General features: G+C 37.5%; 1 protein-coding gene across 3 annotated transcripts in view; it reads right to left on the bottom strand.

Annotated features, from left to right (window-relative positions):
- The window catches only part of mcama (melanoma cell adhesion molecule a), a 78746-nt gene that overhangs the window by 29059 nt on the left and 36405 nt on the right, over positions 1 to 13282 (bottom strand). For all 3 annotated transcript variants that reach the window (XM_039661713.2, XM_039661714.2, XM_089129898.1), the window contains exon 2: positions 1126 to 1250. In XM_039661713.2, the coding sequence (XP_039517647.2) occupies positions 1126 to 1250 (125 nt within the window). The remainder of the gene's footprint in view (positions 1 to 1125; positions 1251 to 13282) is intronic.

The raw sequence follows: 13282 nt of genomic DNA, 5'->3' as shown, positions 1-13282 counted from the left end.
TTAAAAGTCTTCTAAAGACACACGACGATGGCTCTACATGAGGAACAAATTGAATGCAGACTTTATTCACATATAAACATTGATATGTGTATAGAGCGCATCAAATATGGTAAATAATCTCACACACATGACATGATGTCACATAAACACTTTCGAACTTCCGCAGGAATCAATGAAGCTTGTACTCAAGCATCAAACAAGTATGGCGGAGCTTTGGTTTGCCATATTTGATGTGCTCTAGGTGTGTTGATCAATGTTAAAGGGGTCATGAACTGGCTTTTTAAATTTTATTATGTTGTTGTCTGAGGTCAACTTATGATGTTCGCTTGGTTTTTACATTCCAAAACATCAAAATGTATAAGTAATAGGCTATTTTCTACTTTCTTCCTGGTGTCAATAAAAGCTTTTATTGGACTAACAAGGACGTTTTCAGTTCTGAAACTTACAGGATATTCTTATAATTTGATGATCTCTTAGATGTCAAAAGCTCAAGGAAAATTTGATTTCTCAGTTCATCACCCCTTTAATATGTAAATAATAGCCTAAATTAAAAGCATAGTTCACCCAAAAATGAAAATGCTGTCATACTCACCCTCATGTTGTTCCAAACCTGTATGAGTTTCTTCTGTTGAACCCAAAAGAAGATATTTTGAAAAATGTTGGTAACCAGACAGGTGACGGCACCGACTGACTTCCATACTATTTTTTTTCCTACTAAGAAAGTCAATGGCTTACGTCAACTGTCTGGTTTTAACATTCTTTAAAATATCTTCTTTTGTCTTCAACAGAAGAAAGATTTTTAAGGTTTGGAAAAACTTGAGGGCGAGTAATGACAAAAATTTTCATTTTTGGGTGAATTATCCCTTTAAATCCGTTCATCAAGCAGGCGTTCAGCAATCGTGTCTTCTCAGAAAACTTGGGTTAAACGCTCGATTCAAATCGATATAGTGTCTTTATGAGCTTTTTGAAGTGTTAAAGTTTTGGTTTCGTGGGCTCTTTCATCATTTGTTTCGAAGGTGAGCAAAAGTCTTATGGATTTGGTACAACATAAAAGTGAGTAACTAATGAAAGAATCAACTTTTTAAACTAAAAAATGTGAAAGAGCGTTAGAGTTTCGGGACTCACCACAAACCACTGCACCATCACCATCACAGGTTTCTTGGTGAAGGTGTACAGGCAGGGGATCTCTGCAGACTCGTCCATGTAAACCTCCACAGTGTCCTCCATCCTCAGATCCACTACCGCCCAAGCTGCCAAAGAAAACTCATTGAGATTGTGTGCTTGAGGCCATGTGAGAACAAAGGCTGCTTTATCAACACATGAAAAAACACATTAACAAGCGTTTAATGTATTTTAGATTGCGTAGTAATGTTTAGGCCACAGCCTTAGAGAAAACTCAATTCACACTCCTATTAATGAGATCAACAACAGTAAAACACTCTCTTTGTCGAAACTCTTCAGGGTCATTCGAAGACTGTAAATGATGGCAAGATCCTCCCGGATCTGTGGAGTGTTTTTGCATGTTCTGTGCGGATTTTTGTGAGGCGGAATTTTTTAGGATGGATTTAAAAAGAGTACAACGAATACATCTATTCAGAACTGAAAATGAAATCAAGTCAAAGCAGACAAACAAATGATTTACGCATGTACAAGCTTGTCAATTGTGATTTATCTGTATTGCAAGTGATGCAGTTTTTTCATGTTGTCATGTTGAATATGATGTTATCAGGTTTTGTATTTTTTGCATAGTGATTTAAAGTTGTTCCATAGTTAGTTGTGTAAAAATAATAAGTCTGTGACTTCTGGGGAATTCGGTGATTATAGATTGCATGCAGACAAACTGAGGACATGAGACAGTCAATGAGTCATTGGTCTTTGATGGTATCCGGTTGAGATTGAAGATATATAGACAACGCACACATCTATTTTTCACATTTTTGGCACTGTTTGTGTAGTGTAATTCCAATGCGAATCTATCAGAATGGATTTAAAATGTTAAAATAAAGAGTACCATAGTCTACTGATATCAAATTAGCCAATTTAGAAAATTAACACATAATAGGCATAACTTTACTGAAGAATGTTTAAATTCTGCATGATCGGCGCAGCTCTACTGATGGCCCACATTTGTAGATGCATTGATCTTGCAGACTTAAAGTTAAACCATACATGGCACAGCTTCACTTGGTTGCCAATATTAGATTGAAGAATGCTCTAAGCCACCATACCACATTAGCACTGACCGAATCATAGGAAAATATATAGGCAAAATTATTAACTCCATACAAGTTATTTTCCATGCAAGCTATTACATGTTATGGCTCTCAAAAGCATTGTCATGGAAATCAAGAAATAAAACATAGCCCATTAACTTGCTTCATCATAACACATAAAGAGAACAGTCTGCTGGAATATGAAAAACTATTAATATGCATTTAAGCGGTTTCACAAAAGCTGATCGTGGCAATGGTTCTACAATCTACTTACAATGCTTTTGGTAAATGCAGCAGGACTAAAATACCTTGCATAATTCAGAAAGCACTTTGGGGGACATATTGTCACATTGTGACATATTAAACACATTTGAGCAAATTGTTTTGATTACTAATATTTTTCTTTTCTACTCTATTACATTTTTATTTAAATCACAACATACTAAATATATTACTACAAATATGTATGACACAAGGTATGGCTTTCACCTTTAAATGGATAGTTCACACCCACTAAAAAATCTGAAAAAGTCCTGTAATCATTTATTATTTTACACAACCAAAGTTTGGGATCAGTAAGATTTTTTTATTCATTCATTTTTAAAAGAAATTAATACTTGCGTCAATTCAATTATAGGCGCAAGTAAAGACATTACAAATTTAGTTTTCAAATATGCTGTTCGTATAGATTCCACAAAAATATTATGCTGTTTACGATATTGATAATGATAAGAAAGGTGTTAGCATATAAAGCCCGGAAAACACCAAGTCGACGCCGACGAACTAACGCTGATGAATGCCGACTGTGTTGTCGCCTCTCGTCCGCTCTCGTTGAGGTAAAAAGCTGCACTTGAACACACTGAGAGAACTACAGGCGACTGTCAGCTAGAATGTGCGTTCTGTGCCCGCGTGTAATGAGCCAACTGTCTATTTCTGCAGATATATTAGTCTATATTCGTCATTCAAAAAGGAAAACCGACGCTGCCGGCTGCAGATACACATACTGTAAACAAAGCAGCGCGTGCTTACCGTTTTGAATATCAATCCTGCCAAACGCTTTCTTTATTCAACTCTGCTCATGTTAATATTGAAATATTCGCCAAGGAACGCCAAGGTAAGAAGACATAACATAAGAACAGCCTTCTATCTTCACTGTTTAGACTTCTTTGCTGTTTTCTTAGTGTTTGGCTTTTATTATCATGCACTGACTCTTTCACTAAGCTGAACAGCCAATCAGAGTTCTCTCTTTTCCCGACGGCCCGACGCCGATTCAACATGTCGAATCGGGCAAAACAAAGCCGACAAGGACGATTTTTAGCCAACAACACGGAACCGTGCGGAACACACAGAGGAAACTTAGTAGTTCTGGGCTTTAAACAGACGAGTTTTACCGTTTTTGAATCCATTCAGCCGATTTTCAGATATAGACAGTTTCTGGTCTCATTGACTTCCATAGTATATATTTTTTTCGTGCTATGGAAGTCTATGAGACCAGAAACTGTCTATATCTGAAAATCGGCTGAATGGATTAAAAAACGGTAAAACTCGACTGTTTAACTCTGGGTGAGTTGTAAAATGAGCCTATTTCCAAAAAAAAAGTGGAGTATCCCTTTAAGACTGATTTCTGAAGGATCATGCCACACTGAAAACTGTTGTAATAATGCTAAAAATGTAGCACAGGAACAAATTACATTCTAAAATAAATTTAAAAAGAAAAGAGTTATATACCGTAATAATAGTTCACAATACTGTTTTTATTTTACTTAAAGGAGAACTCCGGCGCAAAATGAACCTTTGGTCTAATAAAAAATTGGTACCTAGTCTGGTTTCCAAAGATGGCTTCTGCCTGTAAACACGAAATGGACTGTCTTTATAAAAAATATCTTCTTATTAAACGGTCTATACACTTACACAGTTCTCAATGCTTCATTTTCCATGTATGAACCCTCATTATGTTACTGTGCTAGTGTGGGTCAATTTTGAGCCTTGTTAGTGGTATTAACTAGCGATTTCTTTTTACTTATTAAATGCCCCCATTACTAGCGAATACGTTCGTAAAGAAAACTCTTTACATTCGATTATCATGAAAACAAATCTCAGAGAACGGTTGACTAGGTACCATTTTGTGCCGGAGTTCTCCTTTAAATCAAATAAATGCAGCCTGGGTGAGCAAAACTTTTTGTTTAAAACATGAATAAATCTTAAATGTATAAATAAATGTCCTATATTGCAATTCTTCTGAACTCAGACAATAGCTTAATGTGAGGAACAGACCAAAATATGAGGGTGAGTAGATGAATTTTTAGGTGAACTATATATTTAAAATCCTCCCTCTCTTTACTTTCTGGCTGTCTCTATTGTGGCAACATTGAGGTTTTGAGTGGCAAACACAGACCTGCCGGCGGCTGCCACCACACCAACTGAAAAAATACAGACCATGTGTCTTTTGTGTGTGATGATTATATTTGGCAGCACACCCCTAAGCAAAGCAAAGAGAAAGAACAGCATTTTTAAAAAACAAGGCCCAGATTTTGTGACCACCGGCTTAGTTTTAATCTGACAATTCCCATTCATCTTCTCATCTTCCATTCCTCGGATAACTGTGTTCAAAACAAGCGTCCAGCCACTGTGACTTTTCAAATGTCACTCGCTGCCCTCAACGGCCTTTTTGTATTAGAAGAAAGTCATTTTTCTTCCCTTCAGCCCTTCTATCTCTCTGCAACCTGCACTCTTGCTCTTTCTCTCAGCGTGCAGAAAATAGGCTTTGGACTGAAAGGCCTCCTTTTTAATTGGAAACATCTGGGCGGCGTGGAGCTGGACTGGTGGGGTGCCGTGGAGACGGGCTATTATGGGATTTCCACGTCCTTGGCGAGTGACTGGTGGAGGAGAGAGACGTTGGCGAGGGTTGAGGGGTGAAGCGGCTCCCTCCCCTCAGCAGTGTGAGGTCAGTGGCACAGCTACTGCTGGGAAGGACGGGGTCTAGCTGTGTCAACAACATCCGAGATGGGTGTGTATGTTTGTGATTGAGTGATCCACGAGACTTATGTGCAGTTTCACAGGATTAATCAGTATCTTTGTCCAATAAAAATAACTAATATACTGAGAATAAGATTAATTGCTAAATTTAACAAGGTTTAGGCTAGTTCAGATGCAAATGTTTGGCCAAAGGACATACCAATGTTCAATCTTGCATTAGCAACAAAACTCAAGGAGGCGACAGATTTAGATAGCTAAACATGTTCACAGTTTAGCTTGCTCAGGAGTTACTTTCCCAAAAGCATCAAAAAGCCAACTTTGATCGCAAGTTTGGTCGTTTAACCGATGCTGCATTTCACGTTATGAACATTCGCAAACAGCATTGCTATCTTATGTGGTTGGAACTACATCTTTCGACCTGAAGTTAGAAGCATATTGTTTCATGTTAATATGACATATGGCATAAATTTGCAATAAGCAGCAAGCCAACATGCAGTAAGTCCCATTTTTCATCCCATTTCATACATTTCGATATATTTTAGTGTCAACAATAAGCGTTTGAAGCTGACAATAAAAGTGATCTAGAAATAATTCATTAGCAGTTATTATAAGTTATTACTACAAATATTGACTATAATGAAATATTGACGATTTATATGTCGCTTGCAAAAATTGTATATATATGTATATATTTATACCATGGTCTGGGTGAATACTCGATTCTGATTGGCTGCAGGGTGTCCGTTAAAAAGTGATAGAGGACACCTAGTAAAGTAGTTCTGGTGAAACTGCCTGTTTACCATTCGAAATGAATAAATAAATGCGCTGCCTACAACGGCTGTGAGTAACCATAGCAACAGGCAGTCACATGCTCTATCATCTAACGTTAGATATTATAGCCTAATACAACAATGAGCGACTTCGTGCTATTTCTTTTAACATTTATGGAGAATATGGCAACTTTGACGACTGGTATGCTGCTGAAGAAAGAAAAAATGTAAATAAAACGGAGAAAATTACACCGCTGCTGCTCTGCTCCATTGAACTCTATTGGTAACGACGTAACTTGCGACCATAGTTGGATAACGATGCTTTCGGGAAACGCACCCCTGAATGAGACCCTGCGGGAGTTTTACGCAGCTGTCCAGACAACCAAGGCAGGAGAAGGCTGAACTTTACAGCGTTTCAAGCCTAAGGAGCCTGAGGCAAAGACCCTCTCTTTGATCTGATTAATTTATTGCCCTCTATAACGTTAAGCGCAAATCGCTGGAGCTCAGAGCTAATTGTTTTTTTTATTGTTGTTTGATAGGGATGGGGCCGATCCGATCCAGTATCGGTATCGGGACCGATACCAGCATAATTCACGTATCGGATTTTTCCGATCCAACCTGCGGAGAAATCCGATATTTATGATCCATGTCTGCGCTTTAACGTTATCTGCTGAAATGACTCCAAAAGTGATTCCCGCCGGGCCTGCTAGTCTGCTAGCTGGCTGCAAACTGTGGAATGGATACCCTGAACGGAGGTGCAGCTCAATCAGTGACTGTAAAACATAGGGCTCAATGAGACACACCCCCGCTCAGGAAATCCATTCCGCAGTTTGCAGCCAGCTAGCAGGATAGCACTGAGCTATAACATGTTCGCTGTGTGGAAATCATATAGTGGAACTGGAAACACCGCTGCAGTGCAGAGCAAGACAGCAAAGTGCAATGTTTGCAAAGCCGTATTAATTAAACTATTTGATGCATGTTTGCAATTCGCAGTCCAGAAGAGAAAGAGAGAGATCTCTCACGCGGTGCAACAGCAAGCACAACACGACAGCCCGGCGTAATGAGTGACGACAGAGGAAACGTAGCCTGGTTACACTTTAGATCTGTGATATTAGTCTGATTTCCAAATATTAAAGAATATATTGAGGTAAAAAAAAACATTAAAAGCAATAGCCGCATTCTGTCTAGCCAACTTCCTTCCCATCGCGGCGGTGCGCTGTCATTTCTCCCTAAAACTCAAACTTTAAGACAAAATCAGCACGATCGATGATTGTAGTAAAATGCAGTCTCTGCTGTTACTAAATTGCGTCACGCTTTTAATAATAAAAAGAGCTATTAAAAGCACAAAATTTGCGCAAGAGATGCTGTTCCCAGTGCGGCGCGCTCCGAAACAGACCGCAACAAGACAAGCAAATTATAATCTGGGCTTCATATGCGCGTCTAAACGATCAAATGTAGCCTGCACAAAAATGTCAAACCGACCGACTTGGAGATTAACACTTAAACAATTTATTATGTCTAAAATGAACGTAGTTACGGAAATATTTGGGAGAAAATATGGTGCATCAGTAGACTATGAAATCCGCACTAGTTCTTAAAGGGGCAGCAGTATAAATGTGACGATTGCGACATTACTGAGAATCAAACAACCAAAGGCAAAGAGAAAATCACTCACAGCTCTTGAATGAATTACTTCAGCTTTAATAAGCATAAATCTATCTATGATAAACTTTGCAGTGCTATTTTACTTTTGATTACTTTATTATAATTCTTTTTAAGACCATACCTGAATAATGTTTGTAGACCTTCCTGAAATTAAAGCACTGTGTAGGCCTGTATAATGTGTATCTTTGTTTAATTGTCTATCTATTGTTTAATATATATATATATATATATATATATATTGACATACATACATACGTACATATCATCCTTGCCTGTAGAGAAGAGTTTATTTCAGCATCATATAAAATCAACAATAATGATAAATACTATTAAAGCAAACACAGCTCTGGTATCGGAAAAGTATTGGTATCGGCCGATATCCAAAGTCAGGTATCGGGATCGGATCGGAAGTGAAAAAATGTGGATCGGTGCATCCCTATTGTTTGATTAATTGTTTTAGGTGTAATAAAAAAAACTATGCCTACCTTTGTGTTTCATGAAAAAAAAATGCATTTGTGAACCTGAAGGGATACGAGCTAAGCGGACTATAAATATCTCCGGTTGCTAGATAAACAGTCAGTCAAGTTATTATTTGTAAAAACTAGATTTAGCCTAATTAAAATATAAACTAATGTTTTAAAAATGTTTTATTTGGCAAGTGACCATGGTATAAGCGGGTTAATGCCCTCCGAGGTGTCCATTGTCAGGTTTTAATGGACTTCGGCGGAGGCAACCGTCCTCCGCTGCGCGTCGGCCGGTTTACGCCTCGCCGTCGTCCATTAAAACCTGACAATGGACACCTCGTCGGGCATTAACCCTTACATATATATATATATATATATAGAGAGAGAGAGAGAGAGAGAGAGAGGGGGAGGGGTATTTCATACTAGATCTGACTGAAATATAGCGGCACTAATAGAATAAATCAAAACTATGAAAACATAATTTCACAGAAAATTGAGTTAATACAATGAAGGAGATTGATTTAATCATCAGAAACTCAAAATATTATGTTATATGAACTACATAAATTATTTAAGTTGATTTGACAAAAGAAAAAAACGTTATTACAAATCATGAAAATATTTTTTTACAGTGTCTATAATGCTGATCGTATGACTAACCCCATCCCACATTTTTTTAATTAAAATAAATAGTATTTCCTTTATTTGTAAAGCATTTTAACATTTGTGGATGTTTTCAAAGAGGGCTTTGTCAGGTTTTGCCAACTTCTGTCGACAATTTGTTCCCTAAGGTACAGCAAAGTGAACCTCCACACACACAAAGCCTAATTAAACTCACAGTCACATCCCGCTGGTCCCATTCTGCATTCACACCCCATTTTCAGGGCTACTGCCTTTCTCTCTCACCCCCTCCCTCTACCACCCCATCCCACCCCAGCCCAACCGAGACAAGCCGCCCCACTCATTGTGACCAAGACGCTGGCCCTATTTGCTTAGAGCTCTCCGTCCTCTCACAGCTTCACTGAGCCCCCCGACTGCGTCCATCCACCCATGGCCTTCAGATACAAGCCATTGTTCCCACACCTGGGGCGCAAATCTCTTCTTCTCTCCTAGCTAAGCTTTGAACATCCAGAAGTCTCTCACATTTGTTCTTGTTTAAGTCTCCAGGTAAACACAAAGGTGAACAGAAGTTCATTGTGTGCCTCAAGATGTGCTTTCCTTATCTTCTCCAACAAACATTTTGAAATAGCCTGGGACAAACAGGTTAACAATGATTTTCCCTTAAACATGGTGGCCAGGTAATCGGATTAGCAAAGGTGCAGAATATCCCGTCAGAGGAGATTTGAGGCAAAGACCTACATGATGTTTTCTTATCTGAGAGAGAGAAAGAGAGTGTCCACAATAAAGAAAAAGGAAAACATGATTACAATTTATACATACAGTATTACAACCTGAACTTACTTTGTCATCAAAAAGTTCTAAAGATCAAATCTGTTATTATATAAGAAAAACACAAAAAAAATACAAAAAAAATAAAAAGACTAAAATATTTTCAAATATAAGTAATCAGTTTAGAACATGAAAGTAAAGTACTAAAATATACAAAGATGGATCGACAAAAATATAGACCCACCAACAAAATGAACATTTTATGATATATTGCAGTATTTATTATAAATGATTTATGCTTGCACATAATTATGTTTTGAAAATGAATATGGCTCATAATCTTTTATCAAAATAACTCTCCCACACTCTTGGAACAACATCTCTTCTTTTCTCTGATGACGTGTTTTGTCAAACCAAGAAATAAATAAAGGATTATGCTGAACTAATTTTTGAGGTCAGATTACAAAAATCATAGAAGAGGTTTATTCAAGTTATAGTAAATCTGAATGTATTTTTGAATCAATTAACAGACCTGGATCAAAAAATATGTCATGTCATATATAATGAAACACTGAGAAAGAGAAAAGACAGATACCTAAAGCCCACGTATGTCAAACCACTGCGCTGTGTTATTAACTATGGGGGCAGTTGGCCTACCCCGTGCAAACCCACGTCTGGAAACCACCGGTGAATATTTGGACGTGCTGACAGAGTTTCAAATAACAAGAGTAAGGATGCCTGAAACCACATTGTTTTCACAGGATGATGACTAGCTAGTGTGTGTCTGTGTGTGTATAAGAATGAGGAGTGGAGGAATTGTGGGTCACAAGCTCAAACTGTGTTCCACTAAAAAAACCAAGACAATGGGCTCACCACTAGGATAATACGGCCACATATGCATTGTGTCCCTGTTACTCACACAAAAGTGGACAGTAGTCACAACATCAGTCTGTCTGCTCAGCAACAAAGAAGATCAGCTACTGTTTCAGCCTCAGCTGAGATGAATTACATCTCCAGCTGTTTTTTATTCTTGCAGTGTGACTCCCTAAACTTAAAGACAAATGCAAAACCCAGCAAGGAAACACAAACTCCCTCCCACTTGAGTCTCGAGTCGGTCAGACTTCAGTGATCTGTGATAAGTAAATGGGCTTTACCTATTTTTAATAGAAAGGGCTTTGTCTTGCCAATATGATAAACATTTGAAAACAATAGTGTAGCTAAAGAAGTATTTGACCCCAAATGAAAGTTCATGTCAATATTCAAATACATTCTTATTTTTGTCATTTTTCATCCACAAAAATGGATGGATGGACAAACAGCAGTTACATGAACAAAGCTAGACACGAAACATTGAATTATGAAGGCTATTTACTGTATACAACAAGATTGATGAATTAACGAGATACACCTGAAAGCAATGAAACAATGAACCAATCAAAATGTGACATATAAGACAAGGAACCAATAAGAACCTAGGACCAAAAACCAACAATCAGAACATGACACATACAGGGGAAGACATGATCACATGATGGGAACTGGGAATCACATGACAAACAGGAAGCAGGAAACACGAAATTACAACAACGGCAAAATTACAAATTAAAAGACATTAAAACATAAACGAACCAAAGCCCAAACCAACGTCGTTTTGCAATAAAAAGTAAAACGGCAATAAAAAGGCAAAAATGGTAATATATATATATATATATATATATATATATATATATTAAATCCAAGTTCGAGTCCTGGCTCATGGATCTTTCCTGATTCCTGTCTCCCACTTTGCTTCTTGGCAATTGGCTTTATGCACAGCTGCACTACTTCCTGAACTTGACAGCTCCTTGTTTCCTGTCTGCCATTATTGGACAAATTGATTAATTCGGGTGTGCCTGACCTCAGTAGGCACAGCAACAATAATCAGACACACTTGAATTAATCAAGTTTGGCCAATAATGGCAGACAGGAAACAAGGAGCTGGCTTAAAGGGATACTCCACTTTTTTTGGAAATAGGCTCATTTTACAACTCCCCCAGAGTTAAACAGTTGAGTTTCACCGTTCTCAAATGAATTCAGCCGATTTTCTGATATTTAGAAGAATAACAGTAACCAGAGAGTTTCTGGTGTCATTGACTTCCATAGTCTTTTTTTTTTTCTACTATGAAAGTCAATGAGACCAGAAACTGTCTGGTTATAAAGCCAATTCTCTATACTGTCGTATCACAATACAAAAGGCCAAAATAAATTTAAAACACAAAAAACAAAGAAAAATACACTGTAAAAGTGTGTTGATTCAACTTAAAAAGTGTTTGTGCTGCCTTAAAATGTTAAGTTTAGCCACTTAAGTGACAACTTGGATATTTAAAGGAGAACACAAAATGAACCTTTGGTCTAATTACACATTGTTACCTCAACCGTTATCTGAGATTTGTTTTCATGATTGCCGAATGTAAATAGTTTTATCTCTAAAAACAGTTTAGCCTATAACGCTAGTATAACGCTTGTATATTGGGCATAGAGTAATGACAAATAAAAATCGCTTGTTACCACTAACAAGGCTCAAAATAGCCCCACACCAACACGACAGCATAACAAGGGTCCCTACATTCAAACCGAAGCATTGAGAACTTTGTCAGTGTCCATACAGTTTAATAAGAAGATATTTTATACACACAGTCACCTTCGCGAATACAGGAAGAAGCCATCTTTGAAAAATAGTCTCTACCAGTCGATCTACAAACGCCGATCCATGTGCGCTGGTGAGATGTGAATAAGGTGATAAGGTGAGCGCGAACAGTAGGCTACGTGTACATATTGAAGAAAACAAAACGGTTCGTGTTTGTTTCTTCCGGAAGCAACGGACCATATGAGATTCTGTACAGTTCTGCGCACTTGGATCGGCGTTCGTAGATCGACTGGTAGAGACATTTTTCAAAGATGGCTTCTTCCTGTATTCGCGAAGTTGACTGTGTGTATAAAATATCTTCTTATTAAACTGTATGGACACTAACAAAGTTCTGTTATTTACATTTACATTCAGCAATCATGAAAACAAATCTCAGAGAACGGTTGACTAGGTAACAATGTGTAATTAGACCAAAGGTTCATTTTGCACCGGAGTTCTCCTTTATGTTGGCTAAACTTAAAATTTTAAGGCAGCACAAACATTTTTTACAGTGAAAAAAAAAGAAAGTCATACAGGTTTGTAATGACATCCCAGCTAACGGGGAACGTTCTAATAACTTTAGATAATGCTGTGGCAATGTTCTCACAAATTTATGAATGAACGCTCTTCCAGTAACGAATAAGAACATCATTCATCATTCAAGTTAATGTTCTCAAAATGTTAGCACAAAACATTATTCATACAATCTTAAATGTTTAAATGTGTTTTAAATGTTAATATTGTTTAGAGAACATTTAAAAAGTAATGTTCCCTTCAAATTCACATAACCAAGCAAAACAATTTTAAAACATTTAATAAAATGGACATTTTGAATGTTCAGAAAACATTCAGAAATAACATTGGGAATGTTAGAAAATGTTCTTAGAACATATTTTCGTTAGCTGGGATAAGAGTGAATTATCATTTTTGGCTGAACTATCCATTTAACTATACCTCTGGGTTGTGTTCTGTTAGCCAAGCTGTGAACAGGCTGGTTTTCAACATGGTGCCCACCCTCCCCCTCTGGCACTAATGTGTCACAATAGACCTCCCATATAGATCACATTAGAATGACTGGGCACCAAATGAACCTCTGTATTCGACTGTTTTCTCAAAGATAACCTGCCCTTTGAAGGATTC

This window comes from Pimephales promelas, chromosome 4, assembly GCF_988280905.1.
Source record: "Pimephales promelas chromosome 4, fPimPro1.hap1.1, whole genome shotgun sequence".
Taxonomy (NCBI): Eukaryota; Metazoa; Chordata; class Actinopteri; order Cypriniformes; family Leuciscidae; genus Pimephales; species Pimephales promelas.
This window is presented reverse-complemented; position numbering and strand designations above follow the sequence as displayed.